Here is a 14,795-nt window from a genome sequence, read left to right as displayed (position 1 = left end):
GGCAAGCGGTTTCCCTCCATGGTCTCGAGTCGGTAGGTCCCCTCTCGGACCATGTTGTAGACTCTGTACGGGCCTTCCCAGTTGGGTGCGAGCTTTCCTCCCACTCGGGTCGGGTTGGATACCTCCGCTTTGCGTAGGACGAGGTCCCTGATCTTGATTGGTTGGGGGGGGACCCTTCGGTTGTATATCCGTGCCACGACCTTTTTATATGCTAAGGCGCGTAGGTGTGCTTCGGCTCTCCTTTCCTCGAGGAGGTCTAAGTGTGCCCGCATGCCCTCCTCGGAATCCTCTTGCTTGTAGCCTGAGGTGCGCAAGGTCGGTAACACCATTTCGGGCAGGAGGACCGCTTCAGTTCCGAACGCAAGGCTGAACGGGGATTCGCCCGAAGCGGTCTTTGGGGTTGTCAGCATTGCCCATAGGACACTCGGCAGTTCGTCAACCCAGGTTCCGTGTGCGCCCGTGATCCTTCTCCTGAGGCCTTCCAGAATTGCTTGATTCATCACCTCGGCTTGTCCGTTGGTCTGGGGGTGTGCCACCGAGCTGAACTTCAACTGTATTCCGTACGACCCGCAATAGGCTTTAAATTTGTCGTTGTTGAATTGAGCCCCGTTATCGATGATAATAGCCCTCGGGATCCCGAATCGGGTGATGATGTTTCTCCAAGTAAAGCCTTAGACCTGCTTCTCAGTGATGGAGGCCAAGGGTTCGACTTCCACCCATCTCGTGAAGTAATCAACCCCGACTATGAGGAAAGGGCCGAGGATATCGAGTCCCCACTGGGCGAAAGGCCAAGCAATTTCCATCGGGGTGAGAGGGACCGCCGGTTGGTGTTGCAGTCGGGCGTGCTTTTGGCACTGTTGGCATTGTTGCACGTATGATGCGGTGTCTCGACACATCGTTGGCTAGTAGTATCCTTATCGGAGGGTCTTGAAGGCCAAGGTTCAACCTCCGATATGTTCCCCATAAATTCCCTCATGAAGCTCGGCGAGGACGGTCTTGGCCTCGGGTGGTGCGAGGCAGAGCAGGAGGGGCTGTGAGAAACCTCTGCGGTACAGCTTCCCACCAACTAAGCTATACCAAGCCTGTGTTTGCCTTAGTCGTCTTGCTGCCGTCGGGTCGTCGGGCTCCGTCCCATCTTTCTTGAAGCGGAGTATCTCCTCCATCCAGTCGGGCGTGGTTTGAGTCTCGATGACGTCGCAGGATGGTATGGTTGGCGCCGCTATGGGCTCGGTCGCGGAGGTTTCTTCTAAACCCCGTGCGGAGGCTGCTTTCGCCAGGACGTCGGCCGATGCGTTCTGGGCCCGAGGTACTTGAGTGATTGAAAATCGGTTGAAGAGGCGGGTGAGTCGCTGCGTTTCTGCCAGGTATGATGCCATTGTGGGGTCTCGGGCCTCGTAGCTCCCATTCACGTGTCCTGTCACCAACTGAGAGTCGTTGAATACCTCGAGGTTGTCTACCTGCATCTCCAGGGCGAGGCGTAGGCCGTGCAGTAGCGCCTCGTACTCGGCTTCGTTGTTAGTGGCTCGGAATTGTAGCCGGATGGACCTCTCGTAGATTTCTCCGGTAGGGCTTCTGAGGACGAGTCCGACCCCGGCTGCGCCGGTGATGGCCGAGCCGTCGACGTGCAGGGTCCACGCGCGGTCGATATCCTTCCGTCCATCTGCACAATCCTCGGGCGTTAGTTCAGAGATGAAGTCGACCAATACTGTCACGCTCCTCAAAATATCCATAATTTTTAAAATTTTCATCACAGACCAATCCAGGATCCGAACTAACATTTGAGGATACTGAAAAACATTCTATCAAATTCACATCCATAAAACCTGTGCAGTTTATAATTATATATCACATCACTCGATAATTCACATTTATGGTAACCCAAGCCAACTTGACAAACATGAACAACACTTATAAATCCACAAGCTAAATAAATTATACAATCAGAACTCCGACTATTCACCACAAGTTCATATCATCATAAATTAGGCTTAACATTTCGAAATTCCACATAAGAGAGATCTTCTAACACTTTTACACAGTATATCCATTTCGATTCATCAACAACATTTCATTACATACAAAATATGCTTATGCAACAATAACATAACAACCAATAAGACTTGCCCATAATTCTAAATAGCTATCCACTGCCTCAGCCCAAATCAAACATCTCGAAGAGTGACACGCTGACCTGAAAGATTTATATAACAACGGAGTGAGCCAAAAACGGCTCAGCAAGTGACAAAATATATTCAGAACAAAAGGAACGGTTTCAAACGAGTAAGGTATCATGATGTAAGGCAGAATACAAAAATTCTCAAGGATACCATCTCATTAGATACAAAATCATATGTATCAGGTCATTCAAAACATATTTGATTCATAACAAATGGAGCATAGAGTAATTGGAGCATATCAATGGCAGATAGGACATTTCAAAACATATCAGTTCATAGCAAATGGAGCACAGAGTAATTGGAGCATATCAATGGCAGATAGGACATTTCAGAACATATCAGTTCATAGCAAATGGAGCACAGAGTAATTGGAGCATATCAATGGCAGATAGGACATTTCAGAACATATCAGTTCATAGCAAATGAAGCACAGAGTAATTGGAGCATATCAATGGCGTATGAAGTGTTCCGGAGCATATCAACGACATATGGAACATTTCGAAATATATCAACAGTGGATGAAACATTTCAGAGCATATCAATAACAAATGTCGTACAGAAGCTCAAACGTCGTCTTTGACGTTGCAAACATATCAATCTTATCCAAAGCATGTACAAAAACACATAACCAAAGCTCTGGATATCATATCAAACATACAGAAGGTGTAGTGGGATCTCAGTCAGAATGTGATTCATCCATTTCTGAATGACCACCTGACAAAAGTCTCCCACGTCTGGGAGCTCCATCCACCCACGTCTAGGTGAAGTCAAAGGGGGTCGGCAGAGCATCGCAGGCTCTAATCATATACCCACATAGCGGGCAACAAGCGCATACCCTTTACCATTTCTGGCAAAGGTCCAGAATATCCCACATAACGGGACCCCACATAGCGGGCAAATAGTGCATACCCTTTACCATTTCTGGCAAAGGTCCAGACAATCCCACACACCAGAGTACAAAAGGGCAATTTCAACAATAAGTAGCATATATCGGAAACACACGCGGAACAACGAAACGTGCATGTGCCTTTTCGAGATAATAGGAAACAAAGAACAAATCTCTCACAAATGTATTCAGATTTGGAATGAAATGAAAACAAGAGTGTACAGGGATTCCAAGCAATCATATTTAGCTCAATTCCAATAAGAAGGTTAGACGAATTCAAATATCCAAAGGAAATGAAACTAGAATAGGCACACATCGAAAGCAAATGCGGAATCATGGGTTATACATGTGCCTATAGAAGTCAATACGATATAGCTTAAACGTTACACAATAGTTTTCAAGAATGCAAATAACTTTAAGGACAAGAGCATACAAGAAATCAGAGCAGTATTATAAAGCTCAATTGAATAAGAAAGCTAAAGGATATCAATTTCCAAAGGAATGAAACCAGAATATTAGAAATCGACCAAAGCTCGATTTCTGGCAAAATACAAGAGGCACATTGAACAAATGATTCAAACTATCAATCGTGCTCCAATTGACTCAGAAATATATCATTGGATTATACTTTCAGATAAGACTAGCTTCATATGAATTGAACTGTCCAATAGAGAGAGTTACAAATAATTTGGTAAACAAGGGTCGTAGAACAAAATCTCTGTTTGGCATAATTCATAATGTCAGATTCAACAGATAACTGGGCAGGTGTTTGGATTCCAAATCTTTCAATCCATATATCAAAAGAAAGATCTATGAGTCTGGTTTCCAATGAAATAAGCTTTGAGTAAATCAATGTTTGCAACAGGGACTTATAAGCAGTTCAGTATCAAAAGGTCAGAAATTACGATCCCTGTTTTGCAAAATCTGTAGGCTCATTTGAAACAGAAGTTTGGGCAGACAAACTTATTCCGAATTCTTAAAATAAGCTATCAAAACAAAGGTTTATGAGTCTATATTCTGATCAAATAAGTTTCGTCCAAATCAGAGGTCAATACATGAAGTTATAGCCATAACAAAGTAGAAGGGTCAGAATATCAGAAGTTGCATAGATTCGGATCGATATGTCTAAACAAGAGATATATCAAATGCAAGGCTAGAACAATTCAAGTTCCACATATTCAAATCAAATGTAGAGATCAAATTACAGTAAGGAAAGATCAGGATACGTGCAATAGGAAAGATTAGAACAATTACAGGAGGAACGAATCGGGAACTTGCAATAAGAAATATCAAAGCAATTATAGGAGAAACGATCAGGGAACTTGCCTTTCAAAGATTTCGATCCGAAGATCCAAAGAAGGTGCTAGCCCAAATCCTTCTACTTTTCCTCCGTGTCCTCTCTCTGTTTCGTTTTGTGCTCCCGTTTTCTTCCTTTCTTCGCAACTACACCACGTGTCGAACATCGAGGCACAGTCACCTGCTCTCTCTTACTCTCATTCCTTCTTTTTCTTTCTCAAACGCAGCTGTCACAGCCGCCACCGCCGCTACAGCTGCCACAATCGCAGCCCCTTCCACCGCACTACCTTCCTTCCTCCTCTTCTCTCGCAGACAATAACTTCTGCATACGCAGCCGCTGCGGTCGCAATCCCGTCCGCAGCCCCTTTTTTCCCCTTTCTTTTCTTTTCCAGCTGCAACTGCCGCAGTCAAAGTCGCAGTCGCAACCATGGCCGCAGCCACCACAACCGCAGCCTCTCTTCCTCCGCTACTCTATTTCCTCTCCTTCTTCTCTTCCAACTGCAGCTGTCACTGCCGCAGCTGCCACCCCTTCTCCTCTTCCTCTCTTCTTCCTCTCCTCCCCTTTCTCTTCTTCTTCCTTTCCTTCTCTTCTTTCCCAGCTGCACGGTTGCAGTCGCAGCCTCAGCCGCGGCCACAACCTCTTCTTCCTCCCCTGCTCATCTTCCTCTCCTTCTTCTCTTCCAACTGCAGCTGCCATCGCAGCAGCCGCAGCCCCTTCTCTTCCCCTTCTCTTCTTCCTCCCCTTCCCTTCTTCCTTCCTCTTCCTCTTTCCCTGCCACAGCTGCAGCTGCCACAGCCGCAGCCGCAGCTACTTCTTTCCCTTCTCCTCTTCCTCCTCCTTCCTTTCTTCTTCTTCTCTTCTTCTCCTTCCTCCCCTTCTTCTCCCCGACGAACAGCACCTCCTTTCCTCTGTTTCCTCCTGCAGGAAACAGAGGTGCCGCCTCTTCACCCGCTTCTACTTCTTCTCTTTTTCCTCACCATCTCTTCCAGCTGCAGCTTCCACCGCCGCAGCCGCAGCTCCTCCTTTCCCTTCTCTTCTTCTTCTCCTCTTCTACTTCCCTCCTTTGTTTCCTCTGCAGGAAACAGAGGTATCACAACCTTTTCTCCTGCTTCCTCTTCCTCTTCTTTTCCTCTTCTTCTTCTTCTCCTCTTCGAACGCCCCACACCTCTCCTCTGTTTCCACCTGCAGGAAACAGAGGTGCTGCAGCCCTAGCTGCTGCCACCTCTCGCTCCTCTCCCTCTTCCCTCTCTTTTCCCTCTTCTTCTCCTTCTCTTCTTCTCCTCTTCCTTTTTTCCTCCCCAACGCCACACACCTCCTCGCTGCAGCCTTGCCGCAGCTATCCTCCTTTCTTCTTCTTCTTCTTCTTCTTCTTCTTCCCTTCTCCTCCTCAACGCCCCACACATCCTCTCCTCTGTTTCCACCTGCAGGAAACAGAGGTGCAGCAGCCCTAGCTGCTGCTGCTGCCTCTCCCTCTCCTCTCCATCTTCCCTCTCTTCTTCTTCTTCTTCTTCTTTTCTTCTCTTCTCCCTCTTCCTCCTCTCTTCTATTCCCTCTTCTTCTCTTCTCCCTCTACTTCTCTACTTCTTCTCCCCACGCCCCACCGCTTCTCTCTGTTTCTCGAAGAAACAGAGAGAGCGTGGGAGGCGGTGGGATAAAACCGAAATTTTCGGTTTTCTTTATTTTCTTTTCATTTTGCATCTTAGCAGTTTAGTCTTTCAAATTTTTATATTTACATATAGGTCCTCAAATTTACATATAGTTTCTTATTAATAATTTTCAAAAGTGAGGGATATTACAAATACTTAGGCTTTAATGACGCTCCGAGGAGAGTATTGAATGTCGAATTCGCCGAGTTCGACCGACCACCGTAACATTCGGCCTAATACGTCGAATTTGGATAGGATTTGCTACAGCGGCTGGTCAGTGATGACTTTGATTGTGTGGGACTGGAAGTATGGGCGCAGCTTTCGCGCTGTCTTTACCAACGCCAAAGCCAGCCTTTCGATCGAGGGGTACCGCACCTCAGCTCCGGCGAGGACGTGGCTGACGTAGTAGATAGGCTACTGCTTCGGCGGTGCTTCTCGGACCAGCACCGAGCTGACTACTCGCGTTGACGCCGCTAGGTAAAGGCCCAGGGTTTCTCCTGGCTCAGGGGAAGTGAGTCGGGGCAGGAGGGTAAGGTACGTCTTTAGGTCTTCAAAAGCTCCTTCGCACTCCGGGGTCCAGGCGAAGTCGCTGACTCATTGCAGGGCCTGGAAGAAGGGCAGGCATCTGTCGCCCGACTTGGTTATGAGTCTATTACGCGCCGCCAGTTTCCCCGTGAGGCGCTGTACCTCTTTGATGGAGCGGGGCGAGTGCATCCGGGTTATGGCCTGCACCTTTTCCGGGTTGGCGTCTATTCCCCTCTGGTGGATGATGAAGCCGAGGAATCTTCCCGAGCTAACCCCGAAGACGCACTTCGCGGGGTTCAAATGCATATTGAATTGCTTTTGGTGTTTCCGCCAAATCGGCCAAGTGCACCTCTGCGGTTCTGCTCTTTACGATCATGTCGTCCACATATATTTCCATGTTCCTGCCGATTTGGTGTTTGAACAGCTTGTCGACCATCCTCTGGTAGGTTGCCCCAGCTTTCTTTAGGCCGAATGGCATCACCTTGTAGCAATGTATTCCTCTGTCGGTGATGAAGGCGGTATTCTCCTGGTCCTTTGTCGCCATGTGGATTTGGTTGTAGCCCAAGTATGCGTCCAAAAATGTAAGGAGTTCATAACCCGAGGTGGCGTCGAACTGATCTATCCTCGAGCGCGGGTAGTAGTCTTTGGGACACGCCCGGTTGAGATTGGTGTAGTCAACGCACATTCGTCAGCTTCCATTAGGCTTTTTAATAAGGACTACATTTGACAGCCACTGGGGGTACTTTACTTCAGAAATGAATCCGACCTCTATTAGTCGGTCGACTTCTTTGCTGATCGCCTTCTGCCGGTCGGGGGCGAACTTCCGTGGCCTCTGCTTCACAAGCTTGGCCTCGAGATTGTTGTTGAGCTGGTGTTCGGCTACCGCCCGATCGATCCCTGGCATTTCCTTGGGCGACCATGCAAATACATCGGCGTTTTTCCTCAGGAACTCAACGAGCTGGAGCTGGTTTTCTTTGGGTTGGGCCGCGCCGATTTGTACAGTCTGACCGGACTGGTCTCCCTTTAGCGGGACCTAGGTAAGCTGTTCTGGGGGTTCGAGGTGCGTTGGTGTTGCGGCCTCTTCTCAGGGATCTTGGACATGGGGGCGTACTCTCTTCGGGAGAGAGACCGCGGTGAGGTAGCACCTTCTTGACTCCCCTGGGTCGCTTCGTGATTCTCCGACCCCTGCCGAGGTGGGAAACTTGATGGCTCGGTGGTAGGTTGAGACCACCGCTTTCAGCTTGTTGAGCGTTGGGCGACCGAGGATGACGTTGTAGGCCGAGGGCAGGTTGACCACCATGAACGTAGTCATTATTGTCTTGGTCCTTGGTTCCTCCCCAATGGTGACAGGGAGTGTGGTAGTGCCGAGCGGGGAGATTGAGTCCCCGGTGAATCCCTTGAGTGCCGAGCTCATGGGAATGAGGTCCTCGGTGGGCAGGCCGAGCTTTTTTAAGGCGTCGAGGTACAGGACGTCAGCGGAGCTCCCAGTGTCGACCATTATCCTCTTTACCTGAGCGTTGGCGATCTGGATGGAGATCACCAGAGCGTCGTCATGATGGGAACGCTCCCCCTCCTCGGCCCCGAAAAAGATTTCGGGTTCTAGCTCGGGTCGGGGGCGTTTCTCGACCGAGCTCCGGGCATAGGATTTCCTTGCGCTCAAGCTGCTGCCGCCCGTCGCTGGTCCTCCGATGATGACATCGATCTGCCTTTCGACGGGCATCCGGGGACGCGGGGTTGCTTCTCGGGGTTCCTTGAGATAATGACCGAGGTACCCCCTTCTTATCAGCTCCTCGATCTGGTTCTGGAGGTCGTGGCAGTCTTCTGTGTCATGGCCATGGTCTCGGTGGAACCTGCAGTATTTCGACCGATTTTTGTAAGTAGCTTTCATGGGATTGGGAGGTCGCAAAAGACCTTTCTCCCTAATCTGGAGGAAGATCTCGGTACGAGGTGTGTTGAGTGGGAGGGGTGAAGGCCTCGGGGGCCGCTGCTCAGGATGATCGAGCCTCCGACAGGATTGTGGGGTGGCCGACGAGGTGGCGGGTCGGGATTGCTCGATCTGCGGTTTCTTCCCGATCGTGCGTCTTCCTGCTGCCAACGCTTCGCCGGCGATGTATTGGCTGGCACGCTGGAGCATCTCAGGGATAGTGGCCGACGACTTCTCGATCAGTGACCAGAAGAATCTTGAGGGCTTCACCCCCGTCAGGAATGCCTGCATGATCAAAGAAGGGTGAGTATCCGAGTACCCGCGGATCTCCGTGGCGAAGCATGTTACAAACTGCGCGAGCGTCTCCTCCTCATGCTGCGATAATGCGAGCAGGGCGGCTATGGAAGGTCGAGGTCGCGCACTGATAAGGAAGTTTTGTTCGAACTCCTTGGCGAACTGGTCGAAGGATGCGATTGAGGATTGGCGCAGCCGGCTAAACCATGTGTGTGCTGGTCCTATGAAAGTGGTCGAGAATGCGCGACACATCAACGCGTCGGATGTGCCATAAAAGGCCATCTGAGCCCTGAACGCGGCGACATGCTCCGCTGGGTGGGAGCCGCCGTCGTATGTTTCTAGAGCTGGCACCCGAAAGTTGAGGGGAACAGGTTTCTCTTGTATTTCCTGAACAAAAGGGGATCCGCCCGAGGCGCCCTCGCTTGATTCGCCCCGTGACTTCTGGAGTTCACGTCGGAATTCGTCCAGGCGGTGATTAACTCGGGAGAATTGTACCTTAACGAAGCTGTCCGTCGAGTCGGATGATACGGTGTCAGGCTCGGAGCGACGTCGTGCGGCTTGGGAGGGCGCGGGAGAGTCGCGTGCGGGTGAACCCTCATGGTGCACAGCCCCATCTCGGGTTTCACCGGTCGCATCCTGTCCCGTGCTCGGCCTTTGTTGCGTCGGGCCGACCGAGGTGTCCGTCAGTCGCATGATTTCTGGAATGAGTGGGACAACGGTCTGCATTATTTTCGCCATTCCCTGTACTTGCTTAGTGAGGGCGAGGAATGCCTCGGGCGGTACGGTCGGGGGGTCGACTGCGGGTAACGGGGGCGGCATCCCCAAGTCGTTGAACATGCGCAAATAGCGATCTGGTGTCGACGTCGACATTTCTCTATCTCCGGGGGCAATGGACTCGACGGGGTCAGTGTGATGATCTCTCGACATTCGGGCCCTCCTTCTAGCGCCAATCTGATGCGGTCCGCACCTTCACTAACCGCGGTCCCGGGGACGGCACGACTTGGTTCAGGGGTCCGGATGTTGGGGATCGTAGGTAGCGCTCCTCGGCGTCTGCAGGTGGGGCGCTCACGACAGTCCGATCGGGGCGTTGCGTGGGGAGCTGGCTCGCTGTAATGTCGGGGTAGAGCAGTCACCGTGTACTTGCAGGGGATTTGAAGGGGATTTCTGTATGAGGAACTGATTCCCTTTTTCCCTCCCCCTTGTCCCTTAGAACTCTGGGGTTTTTATAGTTTTGGTTTGATGTTACTTGAGGTTCCTACCTGTAAGAGCAGGGTCGTGCCACTGACTGTATCTGACATCACCATTGGGGTCGCGCGGCAAACCACCCTGTCGCAGGGTATGGGCGGCCTCGGTCGCCGCCCTCTGCCTTGGGCGAGCGTGCAGGGTCAGGCGACGGAGCTATTGACTGAGAGCGAGTGACGTTGGCGACGTCGGATCGACGTTAATGCCCTCCTACTCGGGCAGAGTGTGGGCCACGCGTGCTTGATGTCGTGGCATGTCGCATCGTCATTATTGCCCGGAGGATGTCATTTTGGTTGACCAACCACGGGATGTCTTGCGTCACCAACGGTATCACTGTTGATTCTACAGTGACTCCCTTATCAGGTTCATTACAATATTTGGGCTCTTTCTGAAACCCATTGATGCCCAATCGTTCCCAGTAATTGAGAAATCCGTCATCGTTTGTCGTCCGCTTCATCTCTCAACCTCCGGCGATGATAGAGCCGGAGAGCATGAGCATTGCCAATGTCGTCGATGGGGATGACGTGGAAGAACCTGTAGCGGAGCCTCGAGGTTGACGCTGGCGGTGTCACAATGGACGGCGGGTATGTTCTCAGGGCTGCGGACGGTGATCAAGGTCATACCTGGTTTCGCAGTGGAAGTTTGGATCTCGACCCTTGCCGGGTAAACCTTCATCACTGCTCTTCTTTTGATGATTTCTTTCGTGCAATCCGACTTAGAATTTGCCTTTTTTTCTTGTGAATTTGGTCACTGTTTCTTTGAGAGAATATCTTGTGGAAACCTATAGTTTGTTAAAAGGACAAAGAATGATCCATATGGCAGTGAAAGATAAGCGGAAACTGTTAGGAAGAATACGGATACCTTTTGATCTATCGAAAAAAAAAGAAGAGAAAAACGATTACTTTTTCCCCCAAATATATGACTTGTATCTGTCTTCATGTGTCAGAAGAACTTTGATGTATCAACTCAATTATGATCGAACGTTTCAGAATCACAACTACTGATAATTGCCACAACTACTAATAATTGCCAGTATATTGCTTGCATTATATCATCTGTTTTTAAGTGGGAAACTAGCTGGCTTTATTTGATAGCATATGAACTCGTTAGGCTCCGCAGCTGAGTGCCATCCTGGAAATAGACAGTTTGGTATCAGGATTAGGAGCATACCATGTTAGCTGAAGCCTCAAGAACCGGAGGAAGAAGAATGGACACCTCACTATTTACAGCAGTGATTGTTCAACAAATTAATCATAGAGTAATGTATTTGCTTTTGGGGGTTATGAGGAAATTTGAATCTGCATCTTCTGTCTATTTAGAGGTCAGTTGGATGTTGAGTGTGTTTCTCAGAGATGACAAGGGTTCCAAGAGTTGCATATTGGTCCATTCTTGATTGTTGTTATTGGATATTGGTATTGGAGAAAAGATCGTAATTGACATTTGATTATTACTGCAAATAATCCTTTGTGATTGTGAGAATGAAAAGGAAAAAGATACATCAGTTTCTTGGACTTGGCATTGCTACCTGGTCAAAATAGCCTGCTAATGAAGTTAAAAACAAAGTAGTGCTGAAGTATGACTTACCTATTATAGTAAGAACAATGGGCAAGTAAAATTTCTTCCAGAGCAAACAACTAGAAAGTGCAAATCATTTTGGACCAAATTAGGAAGGCTCTATAAGAGGATTTTACTAACAAGAAATATAGACTGGTTTTTCTAAGGCTTTCTTTTGGCTGGAGTTTCTTGTTACTTGACAGAATCACAACCTGGATGCATTTAACATGCTAAACATTCACATTGTGTGTCACATTCATAAAAACATAGGAAACAGATGGTTTTAACTAAGTGCAAAACTAGGCAGTCAGTGATTTGAGGTTTGGATAAAAGATCCAGTAAGTCCCCACAATGCACTTTTTATGTCTTTCTTTTACTAACTCTAAAAAATGACAAGATGTTGTTCACTTGCATGGGCTTCTTCTTTTGATAGACACCTCCCAGCATATATAAATCCTGCAGAGAATTCATAGTTCATTATGTAGTTAGATAGCTCTGCTAAAGTAATACCAGTTATAGTTTATGAATCAAAAGAGTATTATCATTGAGATGACAAGCCACTGAAATACTGAAAGTGGCTTCAGGAGTACCTCAGGCTTGAATTTAAGTGAAGGATTTCTTGTTCTCGAGAGTACAGATGGGCCTTTGACAACTGGGGCTGCCTTAGCAAGCTCTACTCCTGTTAGGAGTCAAATACAGTAATGTCGCACACAGGGAGAAAATTATCTTCAGTGACCCAGAAAATTCTAGGTTAACCAAGCACATTAGCAATCTGATGCTAAGCTAGAGACTAGATTTAATTCTGTGTATAGAAATAGAGGTTCATCCAGGTGATTCAATTGCTTTCAACAAGTTAATCAAGCATTTCCTAAAGATTATAATGTGGAAGCTAGTATGCTTAGCATTTCAGTAGAATATCCATACCCAAAATGGTTTGGTTGCTTGCTGGAAAGAAGTGGTCAGTAGCACCGGACTCAAGCGAATGAGCCATCGCAGCCATATGATCTTTCTTGGTAGGAGTCTCGGATCCACCAGGCCTGTATGTCTATCTTGAATTAGATTCTTTGCATGACAAATTCTGTTTGAATTATACTATGCATTTCAATACTCATCAAATGAACCGTGAACCTAAACTTGAATGTCACAAAGAAAAAGAACATATGAAGATGGACATAATGAATCAAGAGCAAACCAGCTGGAGGAAAAAAAAGAAATCAAACCTGGAGAGATCACTCGACTTTTCAATATGCTGAGTCACTGTTTCTGTGGAAATCATCAATAGATTAAATAGCATGTGGTAAATCAAAGAACAAAAGTTGGTGATTTTATTAGTAAGGGTAAAGAAAACTTTTATTGAGCTAAAAAATGTTATGTATTATGATGTTATAACAACATTCATTTTTACCTTTCTGGTGGTTAGGAAATCAATTGAATAATCTGCCTAAAGAGTAAGAACAAAAGACAGTACCTGCTGAAACATAATGCTCATGATGTTGAGGGAACTTCAGGCTCAGTTGCATGCTAGACAGCTCGAGACTTACAGCATATTGCTGACAAGTGAGAAGCCTCTGGTGCCATGATGCCCATTAGATTGTGTTTTCTCAAAGACATAAGCATACGACAGACACTGAAATAGCAACGATAGAAAAGAAAAAAAAGAAGAAGCAAAAATTGCATGCTTAATAAAATTCCCACAGTGCATGGTCTTATAGATATTAGAAAAGAATGAGTTTTTAGCCATTGTGATGTCTGGGCTCTCTGTTTTAGAGTGTGTTCTTAGCCAATCGATTCTTTACTGTGCTAACCTGCTTGATGACCTTACTGATAGTACCTTACATGAAACAAGTACCAAGCAAAAATGAGAAAGATCGTCGCAACATCAATGGCTGCATCACTTGAGGTTAGTTCAACCGGGGAAAGTATGACTAGCACCTTTTAAGCTAGAGCACAGAGCAACCATGTAACCTGTTGGTGTTGTTTTGTTTGTTTTCTTAGGGGAACAAGCTGACCTGCTTCAAGCAATCAATCCTTCGCTCCGTCTGCACATCTGCAGTATTGGCAAGGAGACTCTGCTCGAGCTTGGAGGAAACATTTCCCAAATGGTCCACGACTGCTACAATTGCTTCACATATATAGCTCTTTGTTCCCTCCAAGATCCTACTCGTCACCGGAGAACATCATCTTAGTGTTATGGTCGTGCCATGGTACAATTCAACCTTTTCCCGAATGGTCAAGAAGCTTTCTTCTTTGGACACTTAAAGAAAGGAAGAGAAGGAAACAACTCACATTTTCTTCTGCTCGGCCTTTGAAAATGCAGTCTCGCAGTAATCTGCAGCATGGTAGAGCTGAGAGCGGAGGTCCTTCAGTTCCTACGAGGAGTTAGCCATGCAAAAAGAAACTCACCTTAGTTGCAACACCGTGACACAGAAGAAGATAAGAAAGCTTCACTTGGAACAAGGGAGCAAAGGTTCAAAACCAGTAGAGCATTGTGAAACCGATCTTCCTCGCCTTCATCCTCTCCGTATTGTTTGGATGGGGTTTTGGTCAATGGCACCGTGGAAATGGCTGCTGTTGAGTCCCTGGTGTCTTTGCCTTTCCCCATTACTCTGCAAGAAGAAGAAAGCAAGAAGAGCGAGAAACCGAGCGCAAGGATGGAGTAATTGGGGGGGAGGAGATGATGCAGGAAGGGAAGAAGCTGACAACAAGTGTTCTGAGCCCCGTGATCACTTCCCTTCAAATCTATTTTCTGTGAAGCCAGAGGACAAACAAGCTTTTCTTGGGTTCGCAGAAACATGACACCGCGGCTCACAAAGGATCACAAGGGTGCAGTAACAGCAACATATAATGGAAGTCGCATATCACACTTAGATTTATGTCCATTTCTTTTCCTTGGCTGCTCTTTACATTGCAATGCCAATTTCATATTTGGATCAGATTTAAAAGGGTTGATAATATGAGGTACTAAATTCTGGTGCTGACAGCCATTGCAAAGTCCTACTCACATGGCTTCCTGTAGGCAAAATCTCCTGATGATACTGCAGGCCTCAATTATATATATCCAAATGGCATCAGAGTGTCTTTTGGGTCCTCCACCAAGCCAGCCAGTCAAATTAGCATCTTCCTTAGCCATGTTCTGTCGCTCATGGGAATAATTTCTATTAGTATTTATATATTATATATTTACGAATTAATTATAAATTATCTTACATAATTAATTATTCTTAGTATCTTAATTTTTACACTTTCAAGA

The 14,795-nt window shown here is 47.3% G+C and overlaps 2 protein-coding genes and 2 long non-coding RNA genes across 5 annotated transcripts; 1 reads left to right on the top strand and 3 right to left on the bottom strand.

Annotated features, from left to right (window-relative positions):
• Window positions 1-1,955: 1,955 nt before the first annotated feature.
• On the bottom strand, window positions 1,956-5,941 carry LOC135676894 (uncharacterized). The gene is made up of 2 exons (XR_010514466.1): window positions 4,390-5,941; window positions 1,956-2,191 (listed from the first exon to the last, which is right to left on the bottom strand). It is a non-coding gene; the product is annotated as an uncharacterized LOC135676894 (long non-coding RNA).
• Window positions 5,942-7,615: 1,674 nt separating this feature from the next.
• LOC103975079 (uncharacterized) lies at window positions 7,616-9,676 on the bottom strand. The gene has a single exon (XM_009389989.2). The coding sequence runs from the start codon at window positions 9,674-9,676 to the stop codon at window positions 7,616-7,618; it is 2,061 nt and encodes a 686-aa protein (XP_009388264.2).
• Window positions 9,677-10,518: 842 nt separating this feature from the next.
• LOC135676893 (uncharacterized) lies at window positions 10,519-13,669 on the top strand. The gene is made up of 3 exons (XR_010514465.1): window positions 10,519-10,654; window positions 13,374-13,445; window positions 13,541-13,669. It is a non-coding gene; the product is annotated as an uncharacterized LOC135676893 (long non-coding RNA).
• On the bottom strand, window positions 11,763-14,418 carry LOC103989168 (probable protein ABIL5). 2 transcript variants are annotated; one of them, XM_009407954.3, is made up of 8 exons: window positions 14,022-14,418; window positions 13,832-13,914; window positions 13,555-13,702; window positions 13,014-13,113; window positions 12,766-12,802; window positions 12,470-12,582; window positions 12,136-12,224; window positions 11,763-12,001 (listed from the first exon to the last, which is right to left on the bottom strand). In XM_009407954.3, the coding sequence occupies exons 1-8, from the start codon at window positions 14,337-14,339 to the stop codon at window positions 11,906-11,908; spliced, it is 984 nt and encodes a 327-aa protein (XP_009406229.2). In that variant the 5' UTR covers window positions 14,340-14,418; the 3' UTR covers window positions 11,763-11,905. The 2 variants fall into 2 exon arrangements, with proteins under 2 accessions (XP_009406229.2, XP_009406228.2); XM_009407953.3 differs by having other exon boundaries at window positions 12,766-12,808; window positions 14,022-14,416.
• Window positions 14,419-14,795: the final 377 nt, after the last annotated feature.

This window comes from Musa acuminata, chromosome BXJ1-6, assembly GCF_036884655.1.
Source record: "Musa acuminata AAA Group cultivar baxijiao chromosome BXJ1-6, Cavendish_Baxijiao_AAA, whole genome shotgun sequence".
Lineage (NCBI taxonomy): Eukaryota > Viridiplantae > Streptophyta > Magnoliopsida > Zingiberales > Musaceae > Musa > Musa acuminata.
The sequence above is the reverse complement of the archived record's forward strand: the minus strand, read 5'-3'. Positions and strand labels throughout refer to the sequence as shown.